At 40.4% G+C, this 15,331-nt stretch overlaps 2 protein-coding genes across 2 annotated transcripts; both read left to right on the top strand.

The window, feature by feature from the left end:
* Positions 1-346: 346 nt before the first annotated feature.
* Positions 347-742, top strand: LOC129927306 (small proline-rich protein 2H-like). Its single transcript, XM_056035759.1, has one exon. The coding sequence runs from the start codon at positions 347-349 to the stop codon at positions 740-742; it is 396 nt and encodes a 131-aa protein (XP_055891734.1).
* Positions 743-6,387: 5,645 nt separating this feature from the next.
* Positions 6,388-13,227, top strand: LOC129927307 (basic phospholipase A2 BFPA-like). Its single transcript, XM_056035760.1, has 3 exons — positions 6,388-6,740; positions 8,754-8,931; positions 13,104-13,227. The coding sequence occupies exons 1-3, from the start codon at positions 6,620-6,622 to the stop codon at positions 13,225-13,227; spliced, it is 423 nt and encodes a 140-aa protein (XP_055891735.1). The 5' UTR covers positions 6,388-6,619.
* Positions 13,228-15,331: the final 2,104 nt, after the last annotated feature.

Raw genomic sequence — 15,331 nt, forward strand, 5'->3', positions numbered from 1 at the left:
TAAAGTCTGCCCTGTACCAGACATTAATAAAGTCTGCCCTGTACCAGACATTAATAAAGTCTGCCCTGTACCAGACATTAATAAAGTCTGCCCTGTACCAAACATTAATAAAGTCTGCCCTGTACCAGCCATGAATAAAGTCTGCCCTGTACCAGCCATGAATAAAGTCTGCCCTGTACCAGCCATGAATAAAGTCTGCCCTGTACCAGCCATTAATAAAGTCTGCCATGTACCAGACATTAATAAAGTCTGCCCTGTACCAGCCATGAATAAAGTCTGCCTTTTACCAGCCATGAATAAAGTCTGCCCTGTACCAGCAATGAATAAAGTCTGATCTGTAACAGCCATGAATAAAGTCTGCCCTGTACCAGCCATGAATAAAGTCTGCCCTGTACCAGCCATTAATAAAAACTGCCCTGTACCAGCCCTGAATAAAGTCTGCCCTGTACCAGCCATGAATAAAGTCTGCCCTGTACCAGCCATGAATAAAAACTGTCCTGTACCAGCCATGAATAAAAACTGCCCTGTACCAGCCCTGAATAAAGTCTGCCCTGTACCAGCCATGATTAAAGTCTGCCCTGTACCAGACATTAATAAAGTCAGCCATGTACCTGACATTAATAAAGTCTGCCCTGTACCAGCCATGAATAAAGTCTGCCCTGTACCAGCCATTAATAAAAACTGCCCTGTGCCAAACATTAATAAAGTCTACCCTGTACCAGCCATTAATAACAAGATGTAGATGTACTCAAAGTAACATGTAAAGTGACAATTAAGCATGTCCTTATCATACCATAATATCTACTAAACGTCACCGTACGACTAACTGCTATGAAAGAGGCTGAAAATGGGATATAACAAATAATATGATTAAATTTAACTTTTAGGCAAGAACACATTTACCGAAAAAACTACATGTAAAAATTGACCACTCTCACGAGTAGGATCATACCCTATAATCTGAAAAACACAAAACTCACAACGTCAATTCCAACACAATAAAAGGAAGTGAAATGTCTTACGGAAATACATTCTTTTTCACATAGCAAATTCTTGGAACATTGCAATAAACCCGAGTACTTAGTAACCGGAATGCTCTCCCTTTTGTAAGTGGTTCGTGTAAATCCAAAAGCAAACTAGAAATTGCAATAAAGAAAAAAAAATTAAATAAACACTTTATACGACTATCTTATAAATAAGATAAGATAATTAGAAAATGTTATCTTTTCTAATAACTATATATGTGTGAGCTTAAAGGTGGTCGACGTAACTGAGGTGCCTCACGGAAACAACTTAAAGACCAGCTTAGGGGCCAACTTGCTTTAGCTGACATAGAAGAGAGCATCCTGTTGCAAGCGGCCTCAGAACGAGTCAGCTGGAGGTCACAAAGATTATATTCAAACATGATATATAAACATGAGATTCAAACATGATATACAAACATGAGATTGAAACATGATATACACACATGCGATTGAAACATTGTATACACACATGAAATTGAAACATTATATACAAACATGTAATTCAGACATGACATACAAACATGAGATTCAGACATGACTTACAAACATTTGATTTAAACATGACTTACAAACATGTGATTCAAACATGACATACAAACATGAGATTCAAACATGAAACACAAACATGAGATTCAAACATTATATACAAACATGAGATTGAGACATGATATACACAAATGTGATTCAAACATGATATACAAACATGAGATTGAAACATGATATACACACAAGTGATTCAAACATGACATACAAACATGAGATTCAGACATGACTTACAAACATGAGATTCAAACATGATATACAAACATGAGATTTTATAGATTTAAACCAGAGATAAATACTAGGTTCTCGGTGCTGTCGGGCTGATTTCTGAAAAGTTCTGCGACATCGCTGAGACATATACGGTGGATACGTTTTGCGATCAGGATGGCTGCCTGGTCGTGCGGTTTGCCCGCTGGACTGTCGTTCAGATTTATCGATGGTCCCGGGTTCAAACCCTGCCCGCTCCCATCCCCCGTCGTCCTGCGGGAGGTTTGGACTAGGAAGTAATTATCTTCAACTCTGAAGGAACATCCGAAACATGTAAAACATTTTACAAACAACAAACATCAGAATAGGCTTCCGTGTGTCATTTTTGGACACTTCTATCCTAGAAGGAGGAGTCTAGAAGAAAAGTTCAAGTAGCGTCGATCTACGTTTTGGTCACATGACATCGTCTTTCGCTGAAAGAGATAAAAGCTGCATCATCTACACCAGTGGTTCCCAAACTTTGTTTCATTACGGAGCACTTCGCACATTCTGAGTAACAGAGTGATACTCATAGCCCGAGGGATTGATGTGCTTGGTAAAACCGTGTACCGTGGCCACTACATAGCAGTCGGAGCGCAAACCTGTGTGTCATCAGTCCTAGTGTGTCAAATCACCGTACTGGAGTCATGGACGCTAATCTATTACGTCGCATAGGACGCACATGTGTGTTACTCAAATCACGACTAGACAGCGAGGTTTTCCGAAATATTCGTCGACTTGGCATCGGGCGTAAACTGCCGACAGTTCGTGGGTCTAGGGCTGGGCGTCTTATTCGCCTATGGTATAACCTACCGCAATTCAACTCAACAGATACATGTCACACAGTTTCCAGGACTCTTAACTGTGTTGTTAACCCCACCCCTACCCCTGTCATTTCTTCTACGACAGAGTTCAGCAGTTCCCTACTAAACTGTTTTATTAACCACCCCACCCCTATTGCTCCTCACACAACAGAGGTCAGATGTCCCCATCAAAAACCTATAATTCGGGATATTACTCCTCCGGTGTCTTCAAAATGTGCTACGCCTCTGGTGACTATATCCTCCAGTCTGCTTAAAATAATGCACCTCAACGCCCAGTCATGCAGTAACAAAGCTCTTGAGCTTGCAGACACCATCACTGATGATAGCTACGACATCGTTTTCCTTAGTGAGACATGGTTTAAAGAAGTTGGTGATGAGCCAAGAACCATTGAGCTAACGCCACCAGGCTTTATTTTAAAGAGTCTACCTCGAAAAACAGGCAGCGGAGGGGGCTTAGCAATACTGTACAGAGATAGTCTAGCAAAGTATGTAACAATAAGACCTGAAAGCTCAACGTACACGACCTTTGAGATGTGCGAGTTTCGCCTTTCCCACCACAGTAGAACACTGACTTTTATTTTCCTGTACCGCCCACCACCAAGCAAGAGAAATAAATTGACAACAAAAGTTTTCATCGAAGAATTTCAAGACCTCCTTGACAGTCACATATCAACAAAAGATCTATTTGTCATAGGCGATGTGAACTTGCATTTTGACAGTGAAAATGAGACATACGCGATGTCGCTGAAAAATGCGCTAAAGGATCGCAACTTAGACCAACTGATAAATGTTCCGACACACGTCAAAGGCCATACTCTTGACTGGATTGTTACAAATGCAAGTGAGCTTGTAGCCAAACTCAATGTCTCAGACCGCGGCTTGTCAGATCATTTTCTCGTAAACTTTGAAATGCGCCTATCAAAAGCAAAAAGGCCAAAGAAAAACGTGACTTCCCGTAAACTTAAAGCCATAGATATTGCCTCCTTCAAAATGGACGTGACCTCTTTGCTGTTGCAACAGAGCAACACAGACGTTCTCAGCAATTACAATTCTTGCTTGAAAAAGTTGCTGGACAGCCATGCACCTCTTGTCACTCGTACAGTCTCAGTTAGGCCATCTGCACCCTGGTTGACGGAAGACATAAAGACTGCCAAACTTATTCGCCGACGTGCCGAACGTACATTTCAAAAGACAGGTCTGACGATACATCGACAAATATACATACGAGAAAAAAACAAGGTTAACCGTATGATTAGAGACGCAAAAGCTAGTCATATTCGACAAAAAATCGAAAATTCTGATTCTTCAAAGGAGCTATTCAGGATCACCGCTGAAATGTTAGGGGGAGCAAATAACGAACGTTTGCCGTCATCTATCCCATTATCTGAACTTCCTGATTCCTTCAATAGATTCTTCATTGGGAAGATTGAGCAGATTAGAAATGATATGCCATCCCTCTCATCACAGCTTGACCACTCTCCAATTTTTCAAAATACTCCTTTTTGCGAGTTTCAGCGTGTATCTGAAGATTATGTCAAAAGTACTATTTTGAAGATGCCAAATAAGTCATGTGACCTTGATCCCATTCCAACCTCCTTGCTCCTTGAATGTTTAGATGAGCTTGTACCTACAATTACCAACATTGTGAACTCTTCACTGACTTCAGGCATTGTACCACAGCAATTTAAGCATGCACTTGTCAGGCCATTATTAAAGAAATCCAGTCTTGACCCGGAATGTCTAAAAAACTATCGCCCGGTTTCAAATCTTCCCTTCCTGTCAAAGCTTCTGGAGCGCATCGTGTTAGTGCAAATTCTTTCTCATCTTGAACAGTACTGTCTCTTGGAAGAATTTCAATCTGCATATAGGAAGTGCCGTAGCACAGAGACAGCAGTGGTCAGGGTACTAAACGACTTACTTCACAATTCCGACAAAGGCCACATATCAATTCTTTCTATGCTGGACTTGTCCGCAGCCTTTGATACGCTAGACCATGAAATTATGATGGCCAGATTCTCTGCAACTTTTGGTTTAGCAGGAGTCGTCCTAAAGTGGCTTGGATCCTACCTGACGGAACGCACCCAAAGTGTCGTTGTTAGCGGGACGGAATCAACAAGCTTACTTTTGAAGTACGGAGTACCCCAAGGATCAGTTCTAGGCCCAGTACTGTTCACTATGTACACATATCCACTCAGCGGTGTCATACGGCCAACCGGCATCTTATACCATTTCTTTGCCGATGACTCACAGTTATACGATTCATCAGTACCCTCAGAGGTGTCGCATCTGGCAGAGAAAATCAGTAGTACCGTTGCAAGGGTGAGCGATTGGATGGTTGAAAATAAACTCAAGATGAACGAAGACAAGACAGAAATAATTAAGATTGGCACTAGGAACAATGTCTCAAAAGTTGAAAGCACAGATTCTCTCTTTATCACGAACTGCCATGTTCCTTTTGTCCATGTAGTGCGGAATCTTGGAGTTTTCTTCGACTCAACACTATCTTTCGACCCACACATAAATCAGCTCTGCAAAGGTCTTTATCTGCAGCTGCGCAGATTAGGCCAGATCCGACCATATTTAACAACGGAGTCAACAAAAACGCTAGCTGTAGCATTCATACTCTCCCGCCTTGACTACTGCAACGCCGTGCTAGCAGGTATACCTGATGACAAAATAGCCAAGCTGCAACGTATACAGAACAACGCCGCTCGAATAGTCCTTAAAAAAACTAGACAAGATTCTGCTACTACGCTCTTGCGCACGCTCCATTGGCTTCCCGTGAAAGCGAGAATCGATTACAAGGTCGCCACACTTTGTCATCAGTGTATATATAACAATGAGATGCCCTTGTACCTTAGCGAACTGATTACTCCATATGTCCCCCAGAGAACCCTGCGCTCAATGGACTCAACGCTTTTAGTAGTGCCACGTTTCTCCCTCAAAAGCTACGGTCTGCGTGCTTTTTCAGTTCACGGACCAAAGGTTTGGAACTCACTCCCCATTGATCTCAGACAGACAACATGCTATACCACTTTTAAGAAGAACATTAAGACCTATCTGTTTAAAACTTTTTTAGATTAACTGTTATTTTAGCAGTTGTGTTTATGTTTGTAATGTTGTTACAGCGCCTTGAGCCTACATTTTGTTTGTTAACAGCGCTTTATAAATAAAATTATTATTATTATTTAGCGGAACACTTTGCTTATTTTTTTTAGAGAGATGAATTCAGGTGGTGGCCTACAATTTATTTCATTCCAGCATTCGTGGAACACATATTCAGACCTCGCGGTACATATAGGGTTCCACGGAACATAGTTTAGGGAACACAGTTTGGGAACACAGTTTGGGAAACACTGAGGTACTCCATGGGTCACTATAAGATAAAATAAGATAATTTTTATTGATCCAATCTAATGGAAATTCAATTTGACTACAATTGACAACCTCAGCGTAATTACTGTTCAAAAACAATATTGATTAAAAATTCGAACAACATTCACACGCGAAACACATACACATTCACAAACAGCGCTTTATGAATTTGACTTCTATGTACTTCTATGTACTATGTCTGAAAAAGGAAATTTACTTTAACTCTTTAAATCCGAGCGTCGAATAAGCATCTAGACTAAAAAGCTAGTCACCCAACATACAACTTCAAGAGAATAAACCAAGTTCCTTGCAGCTTAAAGCACACAGTAACACAAGAGATCCTGAAGCCCACGCGGCTTGCTGACGTGATAGCACTTAAGGATTCTAACGATTGTTTCGTAAAAACTCTTAAGAACTATTTTGTAATACAAAATCCTTTTAACTAACAAGCTTTTATTAAGGGTATAAATAATACGAAAAAAGAAAGACAATTTAGAATTGTATCCTGGAGGTGAAGTCTCACTATAACCTGACACGAAAAAAAAAAGTGTCCACAACTTTTGCTGTTTACTAAGTCGCCCAAAAAAAAAAAGATTTTTCAGAATCATGAACATGCTGTTAAATCTACTTTGTTTGATTTGCTATCAGTTGACTGTCATTACAGGGATGACCGTTGGCCAGCGGTCTAACTCAGGCCCATTAGAGGATATCATGGAAATAGACTCAGGTCAGTGTGTTAGGAGGACACTTTGAAAGTCCATAAGTGTGTGAGATACTTTTTTAAAGTCTTGTTAGAGTCTTTATAGTTTACGTCTTGATCTTGTATAATAGTATCTAGACTCTAGATCTTAGTATATGTAGACCTACAAGACAATGGTTTTATTAAAAAAAAATGGATTTAGGTCGATTAGCTATTTTGATAGCTCCGTTTATGCTATTTCTACATTCACGCATTCGCTTTCTTATAATATTATTATTTCGTTTAATTGTTTCCAAAACACTCTCAGTGCTTATATCGACAGTGATACGCAAATTAAGACCCGCGGGAAATATATGACTAGCATAATATAAGATAAAGTTAATTAACCCTAAAGAAATGCAATTATATAAAACAATATGCTATCATACTTAATGTTATGATGATTCATTTGTATGCTGTCATACATTTAACAGCAATGTTTTCCTATTTACATTTTGACGACCATTTAGAAATGCTCAATTATCAATTAACTTTTTGAGTATTTTATTAGGTTGCATTTCGTTGAATAAATAAGTAAACGAACATGAATATTTTGAGCAATATTTTATGTAGGCTTGAACGTTCACGAGCACGTTGCCCTGCCTCATCGTAGCGCTCGCGTGGAAACGACCATTAGAGGAAGTGGTTAGGCTAAATGGGTAGCAACACAAGACTCCCGTGGGGATGCCCACGGGTAGACTAGAGTCAACCCATTGCACGGGCAGAGTTTTAAAAAAGCCCCCACAATCACGTCCCACATCCATGCGCTGTTCCTCAAAGAGACCGTTACATAAATGGCGGGTCTCGCACAGCTAGCTTGGTACAACGAAGGAAAATGGCGGAGGCTCCATGTGCCCTCGGCCTTCGGCCATGTGCAGCCAAGCATGCGTCGGGGGCCAAAGGCATTGGAAACAGCAATGTTTTATATAGGCATTGATTCGGGTCTCTCTCAAACAGAACTGTGTTCTCACAGGTTTTTTTTTTTTTTTACTGTTTGGCGTCCAAACAGGTTTTTTTTCAAACTTAGAGCTCGAAGAGCCTTCGGCTCAGCTCTTGGACATCAACAAGGCTTGAACGTTTGGTTTAGTGTCAACATTTATTTAACTGCTGATGGACAGCAAGTGTAAGCTCAGATGTATCTTATCTTATCTTATCTTATCTTATCTTATCTTATCTTACAATACAGACGTTACTTCAAAAAAGAAGATGCTTTGATATGTACAAATTTTACAAATGTAAAATACAAGACTTGATCTAGATTCTTGAATTATTCTAGAATTATCATTGTACGAAGCTCAGGGGAGAAATAGGATGAATGCCTGGGCATTAGCTGTGGTCGGAACGATGTCGCCCATACATCAGTTCCCCCCCTATCCACGCAGCTGATGTATCCAAAGGAACGGAAGCGCCGATACAGTTTGGAGTCAGCGGCGTCGCAAGATCTGCCAGGGTGTGGCAATGGGTGCTGCAAACCGCCTTAGGGTCACCAGCTTCTGATTTTTTTCTGGGGGTTGACTCCCGAAGTCTTTCCCATGATTGGGTATAGCTGCAAGGCCGCAGAGGTTTGAATTCAGAGTTTTCCTTCTCCAATTTGGGTAGCCAGCCAAGCCTAACGAGCCCCTCCTACCCGAAGCTTACCTGAGATGAACTCCTATTGAAAAATCAGAGCAGGAAGGACTAGTCCTCCCGTAGTGCTCTGGCAAGAAACTTAGCCGTGCGGCGTAGTGCCTCGTAGCTACCATACAAGTCGAGTGACTGCACAGGCAAGCCCCCCCTTAGCTCGCGGAGCTGGGGACACTCGTACAAGACATGCGACACTGTTTCGACGCTCTCTCCACAGTGACGCATCGGGAGTCAAAGTTAGTGCGGAACCGGGCACCCGAAGCTTACAGAATTAGACGTCACAGACCGCCATCATGTTCATGAAGAAGAATTAATTTTTTAAAGTTTATTTTTGTATATATTACTTGATTGTTTCCCTTTGTTTTTTTTTTCATCTAGAGACGCCCACCAATTTTACAGATATCCGCCATCTACAACACCACGTGCAGAGGCGCAGTGCAGTTTTATTGTGCTACCAGATGGAGCAAACGGCTGGACCTTCCTGCCTCAGCTATTCCGGCTACGGCTGTTATTGTGGTTTGGGTGGCCAAGGTAAACCAGTGGATGACGTCGACAAGTAAGTGAACATTTTCATCGTCCTTTCCATTAAAAGACACACATTTCCAATCAGAATGAATACAACAGTCTAAGTCTTAGAAGGTCAGTGCCATCAAGAGATAGCAGGGGCCTCCGATTCGGAACCCTAGCGCTTTACCACTCCAAGCGATACAATTCTTTAAAGAAGGCCTCACCGCTGACCTGCGACCTTGCAGTCTGTGTGCTGTGGAAACCAATAGCTCGTTGTCACGTCGTACAGGCCTGTGACGTGGCCACACGCTATTGGTGTAACCTGCCCACAGGTTGTCTCGTTGCCAGGTCAGTGTTCCGGCCTTATTTGACATTTGGTCTCTCTCCAAGCAATAAAATATAAGCCAACTATTAGCCTTACGACAATAAGTCCGAAGAAAAATGCTCACCGATGAGCGATACCATTCTTTAAAGAAGGCCTCACCGCTGACCTGCGACCTTGCAGTCTGTGTGCTGTGGAAACCAATAGCTCGTTGTCACGTCGTACAGGCCTGTGACGTGGCCACACGCTATTGGTGTAACCTGCCCACAGGTTGTCTCGTTGCCAGGTCAGTGTTCAGGCCTCATATGACATTTGGTCTCTCTACAAACAATAAAATATAAGCCAACTATAAGCCTTACGACAATAAGTCCGAAGAAAAATGCTCACTGATGAGCGATACCATTCTTTAAAGAAGGACTCACCGCTGACCTGCGACCTTGCAGTCTGTGTGCTGTGGAAACCAATAGCTCGTTGTCACGATGTACAGGCCTGTGACGTGGCCACACGCTATTGGTGTAACCTGCCCACAGGTTGTCTCGTTGCCAGGTCAGTGTTCGGCCTCATATGACATTTGGTCTCTCTCCAAGCAATAAAATATAAGCCAACTATAAGCCTTACGACAATAAGTCCGAAGAAAAATGCTCACCGATGATTTTGTGAAGCTTGGGAAGCGACTTTTAGTTTATCCAGGTTTAGTCAGGCAGAAATTACTTTCAAGTAGCGCAAGCAGACAAGTGTGAATGGTGAAGATAGAACGCCTATGATTGGTTAAGAAATGCGTTCAACCGGCCAAAGAAAAAACTATATCTAGTTGATCAAAGTGGTACAACTATATCTAGAGTTCTAGAGCAGTGATGCCCAGACTACGGCCCGCGGGCCAGATCCGGCCCGCTACGCGGTTCCATCCGGCCCGCCTAAATATCGGCACAAAGTGAAGAATTTTTTAAAGTTGATAAATGTTTTCATTACATTAGGACTCTCACTTTTTCTTTGATGGATTTTATTTTAATCTATGGTATTGTAATATTCATATTATTATATTTAAAAAAAAAATAACACGTTTTATTTTTTTTTCGTTGACAAGTGTTGACAGTTTGTAAATGATGTTGAATGGTGTTAGGTTGCAGAATGCGAATGTCGTGTAATGCTGGGTTCTTGCTTCCTGAAGTACTCTTGACACGTGACAAGACAAATACTATAAACTGACCTAAGTCCGTTTCAGCAGACAAACATGAAGTTTATTTTACAACACAATAATAATAATACTGCACTCCTTGTTAGTGCTACAAGTCAAGAAATGATAAACAATCCTATCCGCATAACAGCGGTATCAAATGTATCCAATATATGTTAGTTACAATTCACGTCCGCGTCTCAGAGGGTAACACTGTGTAGAAATATAGATTAACAAATACATGTCTCAAAAGACCACTGGCAACAACTGCCCACAAGTTACTTTCTAACTGAAATTACTACAAACTTTTCTAAGTCGCTACTGTCCATCTCGGACCAAAATATACTTGACCACTCGGTCCAAAGAATACCACTTGACTTAACTAACTTGACTGCTCAACTTGACTGACTGAACTCATTTTTGTGTCCTCACAGAGTCCGCGTTTTTGTCCTCACGATGTCCACGTTTTTTTTTTCATTGTGACCGCGTTTTTGTGTCCTCACTGTGTCCGCGTTTTTATCCTTACGATATCCGCGTTTTTTTAACATACGATGTCCGCTTTTTTGTCCTCACGTTGTACGCTTTTTTGTCCTCACGTTGTTAGCGTTTTTTGTCCTCACGGTCCGCGTTTTTGTCCTCACGGCTTCCGCGTTTGTGGTCCTCACGATGTCCGCGTTTTTTTCACACACGATGTCCGCCTTTTTGTCCTCACGGTGTCCGCGTTTTTTGTCCTCACTGTGTCCGCGTTTTTTTCTCCTCACGGTGTCCGCATTTTTTTTGTCCACATGGAGTCCGCGTTTTTTCTCACTATGACCGCCTTTATTGTGTCCTCACGTGTTCGCGTTTTTTGCCCACACGGTGTCCGCATTTTTTGTCCTCACGGTCTCCGCGTTTTTTTTTGCCCACACGGTATCCGCGTTTTTTGTGTTCTCACGGTTTGCGTTTTTTGTCCTCACGGTGTCCGCGTTTTAGTGTCCACACAGTGTCCGCATTATTTGTTTTCATGGTATCCGCGTTTGGGGGTAAAATGACACAAAACTCTATTATCATTATTGACTGTCCAAGAATTACCACATTCCATTTGAACAGGCTTGGAAAGTCATAAGTTATGTTCAATTCTTATATCGTGCCATACGTGCAGTGCTCACTATCGTGGCTTTTGAAAGAGATGATGTAATACTGTCAAGTACTCACCCACCGTTTAGTAATAGTGCTGAGGTCAGCAGGATACAGACGGTCCACATCCACATGGTACGCTATTCAGTAACCTACTGGACATCAAGGCGTTCAGAAACAACCCTCCCAGACAGTGTCTGTTCAGAGACGGCATAGAAGACAAATAGGACAGGAAAACAACAACACTTTCATAGATAAATAAAGTTGGAACAAATGTCATGCGATTTATATTGAGCCTGCAGGAGACAAAGTAAATAGCGAAAAGAGGCTAGGCTTTAGACCAGGGGTTCTCAACATGTGGGTCGCGACCCCTTGAGGGGTCGATTGACGATTTGTCAGGGGTCGCCTAAGACCATCGAAAATATCGATTGTATTTTGTGTATTCTTCTATTGCTGTGTATGTGTGGGGGGGGGGTCGTGTCAGAGTGGGGGGATAGTAAAAAGGGGTCGCCGAGCTTAAAAGGTTGAGAACCGCTGCTTTAGACGCTGTCGTCTGCACGTTGCGTGACTTCTGCTAAAATTCTACTACACGAAGGCGTTTCAAGGAAAAGATGGTCATTATAGGTGTTAACTAGTAGTTAAAATTACCCGGGCATATTACCCTGACTCATAGTGGCGCCCGTTAGGAAACGATCGTAAGAGGAAACGATTAGGCTAAAGGGTTGCGAAACAAGACTCCCGTGGGGTTGCCTAAGGGGGTGCGAGAGCATCCTCATTGCACTGCGCGGAGTTGTAAAAAAAGCTCCCACAACCTTGTCACAATCCGGGCGCTGTTCCTCAAGGGGCCGTTACATAAATGGCGTGTCCCGCACGGTTAGCCCGAGACCTCGGTGACCAATCGAAGGCGTGACATATCGAAGGCACCGGTTAGCCTTTTATAGAAAAGGAAAATGGCGAGGATCTTAGTGTACGCGGCCTCTTGCCACGAGTCTGACCCACCCGATAGACAGAACAGTGTACACTGTTCTCATTCAGGCCAGTGAGAGAGAGAGCTCTTGTTCACTTTTGCTGGCCCAGAGTTCCAAGAGCCGAGGGCTCAACTCTACCTGACAGTTTCAAGAAGAAGAAATAGTCAGTAGTTAAAATTAAAGCAATTATTTGGCATTATAGTTCAATGTAGCAATTATATATATATATATATATAATGAACCAGAATATTCAAATACAAAAATAAAATCTAATAAAATACTCAGGAAGACACAAAGATAAAAGGCACTTTTCTCGTTCCATATGCTAGGACAAATTTGTAGAAATGCTCCTTCTTTCCTAGTGCTTTTAGAGCATGGAATGGGTTGCCTGAGCTAGTCAGGAAAACCAGTGACTTGGCAGAATTTAAGTCATTGGTTAACATGCATGACTAGATGCATGACGCGTAGGATGTAATCATTTTCTTTTTTGAAGTAACTTCTTTATTATATAAGATAATGTTTATTATGAGATTCTCCTGAAATTACTCTTAAGATTATTATATTAAAAAACTCAAATTAAATTGTCTGAGTCTTTGTATTAACAATTCTTTTTCTTTTTTTTTTTTTTAATTCTTGTTCAGATGTTGTCAGTTTCATGACCAGTGCTACGATACTACCCCTTGCACTTTCCACTGGTACTCATTTTTCGTCCACTACCACGTCCAGTGTAGCAACGGCCGTTGTCAATGTAACGAGTGTAAGTAATTTGGACATACTATTTTACTTGATTATTACAGTAATTGACAAGAAGGCATGAAATTACCTAACCTTGTGGGGTGATCGTTAAATAAACTTGTGTGTTACCCGTGCTTGTAATCTTGCTAGTATTTGTAATCGTGTTCGCATTATCGTAGTCTGTGAATCGTGAACAGTCTGTACTGTGTTACTGTGTGTATCAGTCGTGTTTGATTGAAATAAAGCCTTGTTTCTAAGGTTTATGAGTTGATTTAGTATATTACACCTTGGCTAGGCCAATAATAGAATATGCATCCTCTGTTTGGCGCCCTCAACTCAAGAACAGACTCAAAATAGAGTAGTGAGATTCATAACAAACGAATATTAATATATTAGTAAAAACCCTAAGTTTAGAAAGCCTTCAGGATAGAAGACTCAAAAGTAAAGCAGTAATTTAAAACACTGAACCACAAAATTTAATGAAATACTCACAAAGACACAAAGATAAAGGCACATTCCTCGTTCCATATGCAAGGACAAATTTGTACAAATACTCCTTCTTCCCTAGCGCTATTAGAGCATGGAATGGGTTGCCTGAGCTAGCCAGGAAAACCAGCGATTTAGCAGAATTTAGGTCATTGGTTAATATGCATGACTAAATGCACGACGCGAAGAACGTAATCATATTCTTTTTTGAAGTAACGTCTGCTTTATATAAGATAAGATAAATAGAGAATATTGCGTTTTATTTTTGGATACCTGACAATGGATCAAGTGATTTGCATATTTCTGATCTTGGAGTTGTGGGACAAAAGATGAAAAGATAAGATCCTTTGGTATATGCTTTTTGGGGCAGGTTGTCTAATTAAGGTTTTCTTTTTTGGTCTAGTTAAGGTTTTCTTTTTCTGTCTAGTTAAGGTTTTTTTTTTTATAATGGTCAGCAATCTCTTAACTGCATGTTGTCAGGGGCAGGTATGGCGAGAGTGATTGTGTTATAGGTCAGATGTTTCATCTTTTAAATTGGAGAGAATCCTTTTTTGGCCAGCACAGTGAACAATCACCGATTATAATATAATCAAATACTATGATACTTACTGAAAACAAGAGGGAGAGAAAGGGGATCGGAGATGGAAAGAGAAATTATAAAGGAGAGCCAGAAAGAGAGAGAAAGTATAAGAGAGAACGTATAAGAGTTAAACGTATAAGAGAGAAAATAAGAGAGAAAATATAAGAGAGAAAATATAAGAGAGAAAGTATAAGAGATAAAGTATAAGAGAGAAAAAGAGAGAAAGTATAAGAGAGAAAGTATAAGAGAGAAAATATAAGAGAGAAAAAAGAGAGAAAGCATAAGAGAGAAAGTATAAGAGAGAAAGTATAAGAGAGAAAGTATAAGAGAGAAAATAAGAGAGAAAGTATAAGAGAGAAAAAGAGAGAAAGTATAAGAGAGAAAATATAAGAGAAAAAGTATAAGAAAGAAAGTATAAGAGAGAAAGTATAAGAGAGAAAATATAAGAGAGAAAGTATAAGAGAGAAAGTATAAGAGAGAAAATAAGAGAGAAAGTATAAGAGAGAAAGTATAAGAAAGAAAGTATAAGAGAGAAAGTATAAGAGAGAAAGTATAAGAGAGAAAGTATAAGAGAGAAAATAAGAGAGAAAGTATAGGAGAGAAAATAAGAGAGAAAGTATAAGAGAGAAAGTATAAGAGAGAAAATATAAGAGAGAAAATATAAGAGAGAAAGTATAAGAGAGAAAATATAATAGAGAAAGTATAAGAGAGAAAATAAGAGAGAAAGTATAAGAGAGAAAAGAAGAAAGTATAAAGGAGAGAGAAAACATAACACGAAAGAGATAGGAAGTAGATAAAAGCGGAAGAGGAAAGAGAGAAAAAGAGAGAGAAGAGAGATAGTTTAAACATTATCATTTGTTTCATCACTTATTTTTAAAATTCTTACAGCAAACGAAGGCGCATGCGCCTATAGTGTCTGCGAATGTGATCGTCAGTTCGATGAGTGTCTTGGAAACAAGTCTTTGAGTTATAACTACACAAATTACGACAGAAGTCAATGTTAGAATTTGAAAGATTTATGTATTACATTTATTTTTCTAGAATTTATTTTTATTAAACAGTGTTATT

Source organism: Biomphalaria glabrata, chromosome 7 (genome assembly GCF_947242115.1).
Source record: "Biomphalaria glabrata chromosome 7, xgBioGlab47.1, whole genome shotgun sequence".
Lineage (NCBI taxonomy): Eukaryota > Metazoa > Mollusca > Gastropoda > Planorbidae > Biomphalaria > Biomphalaria glabrata.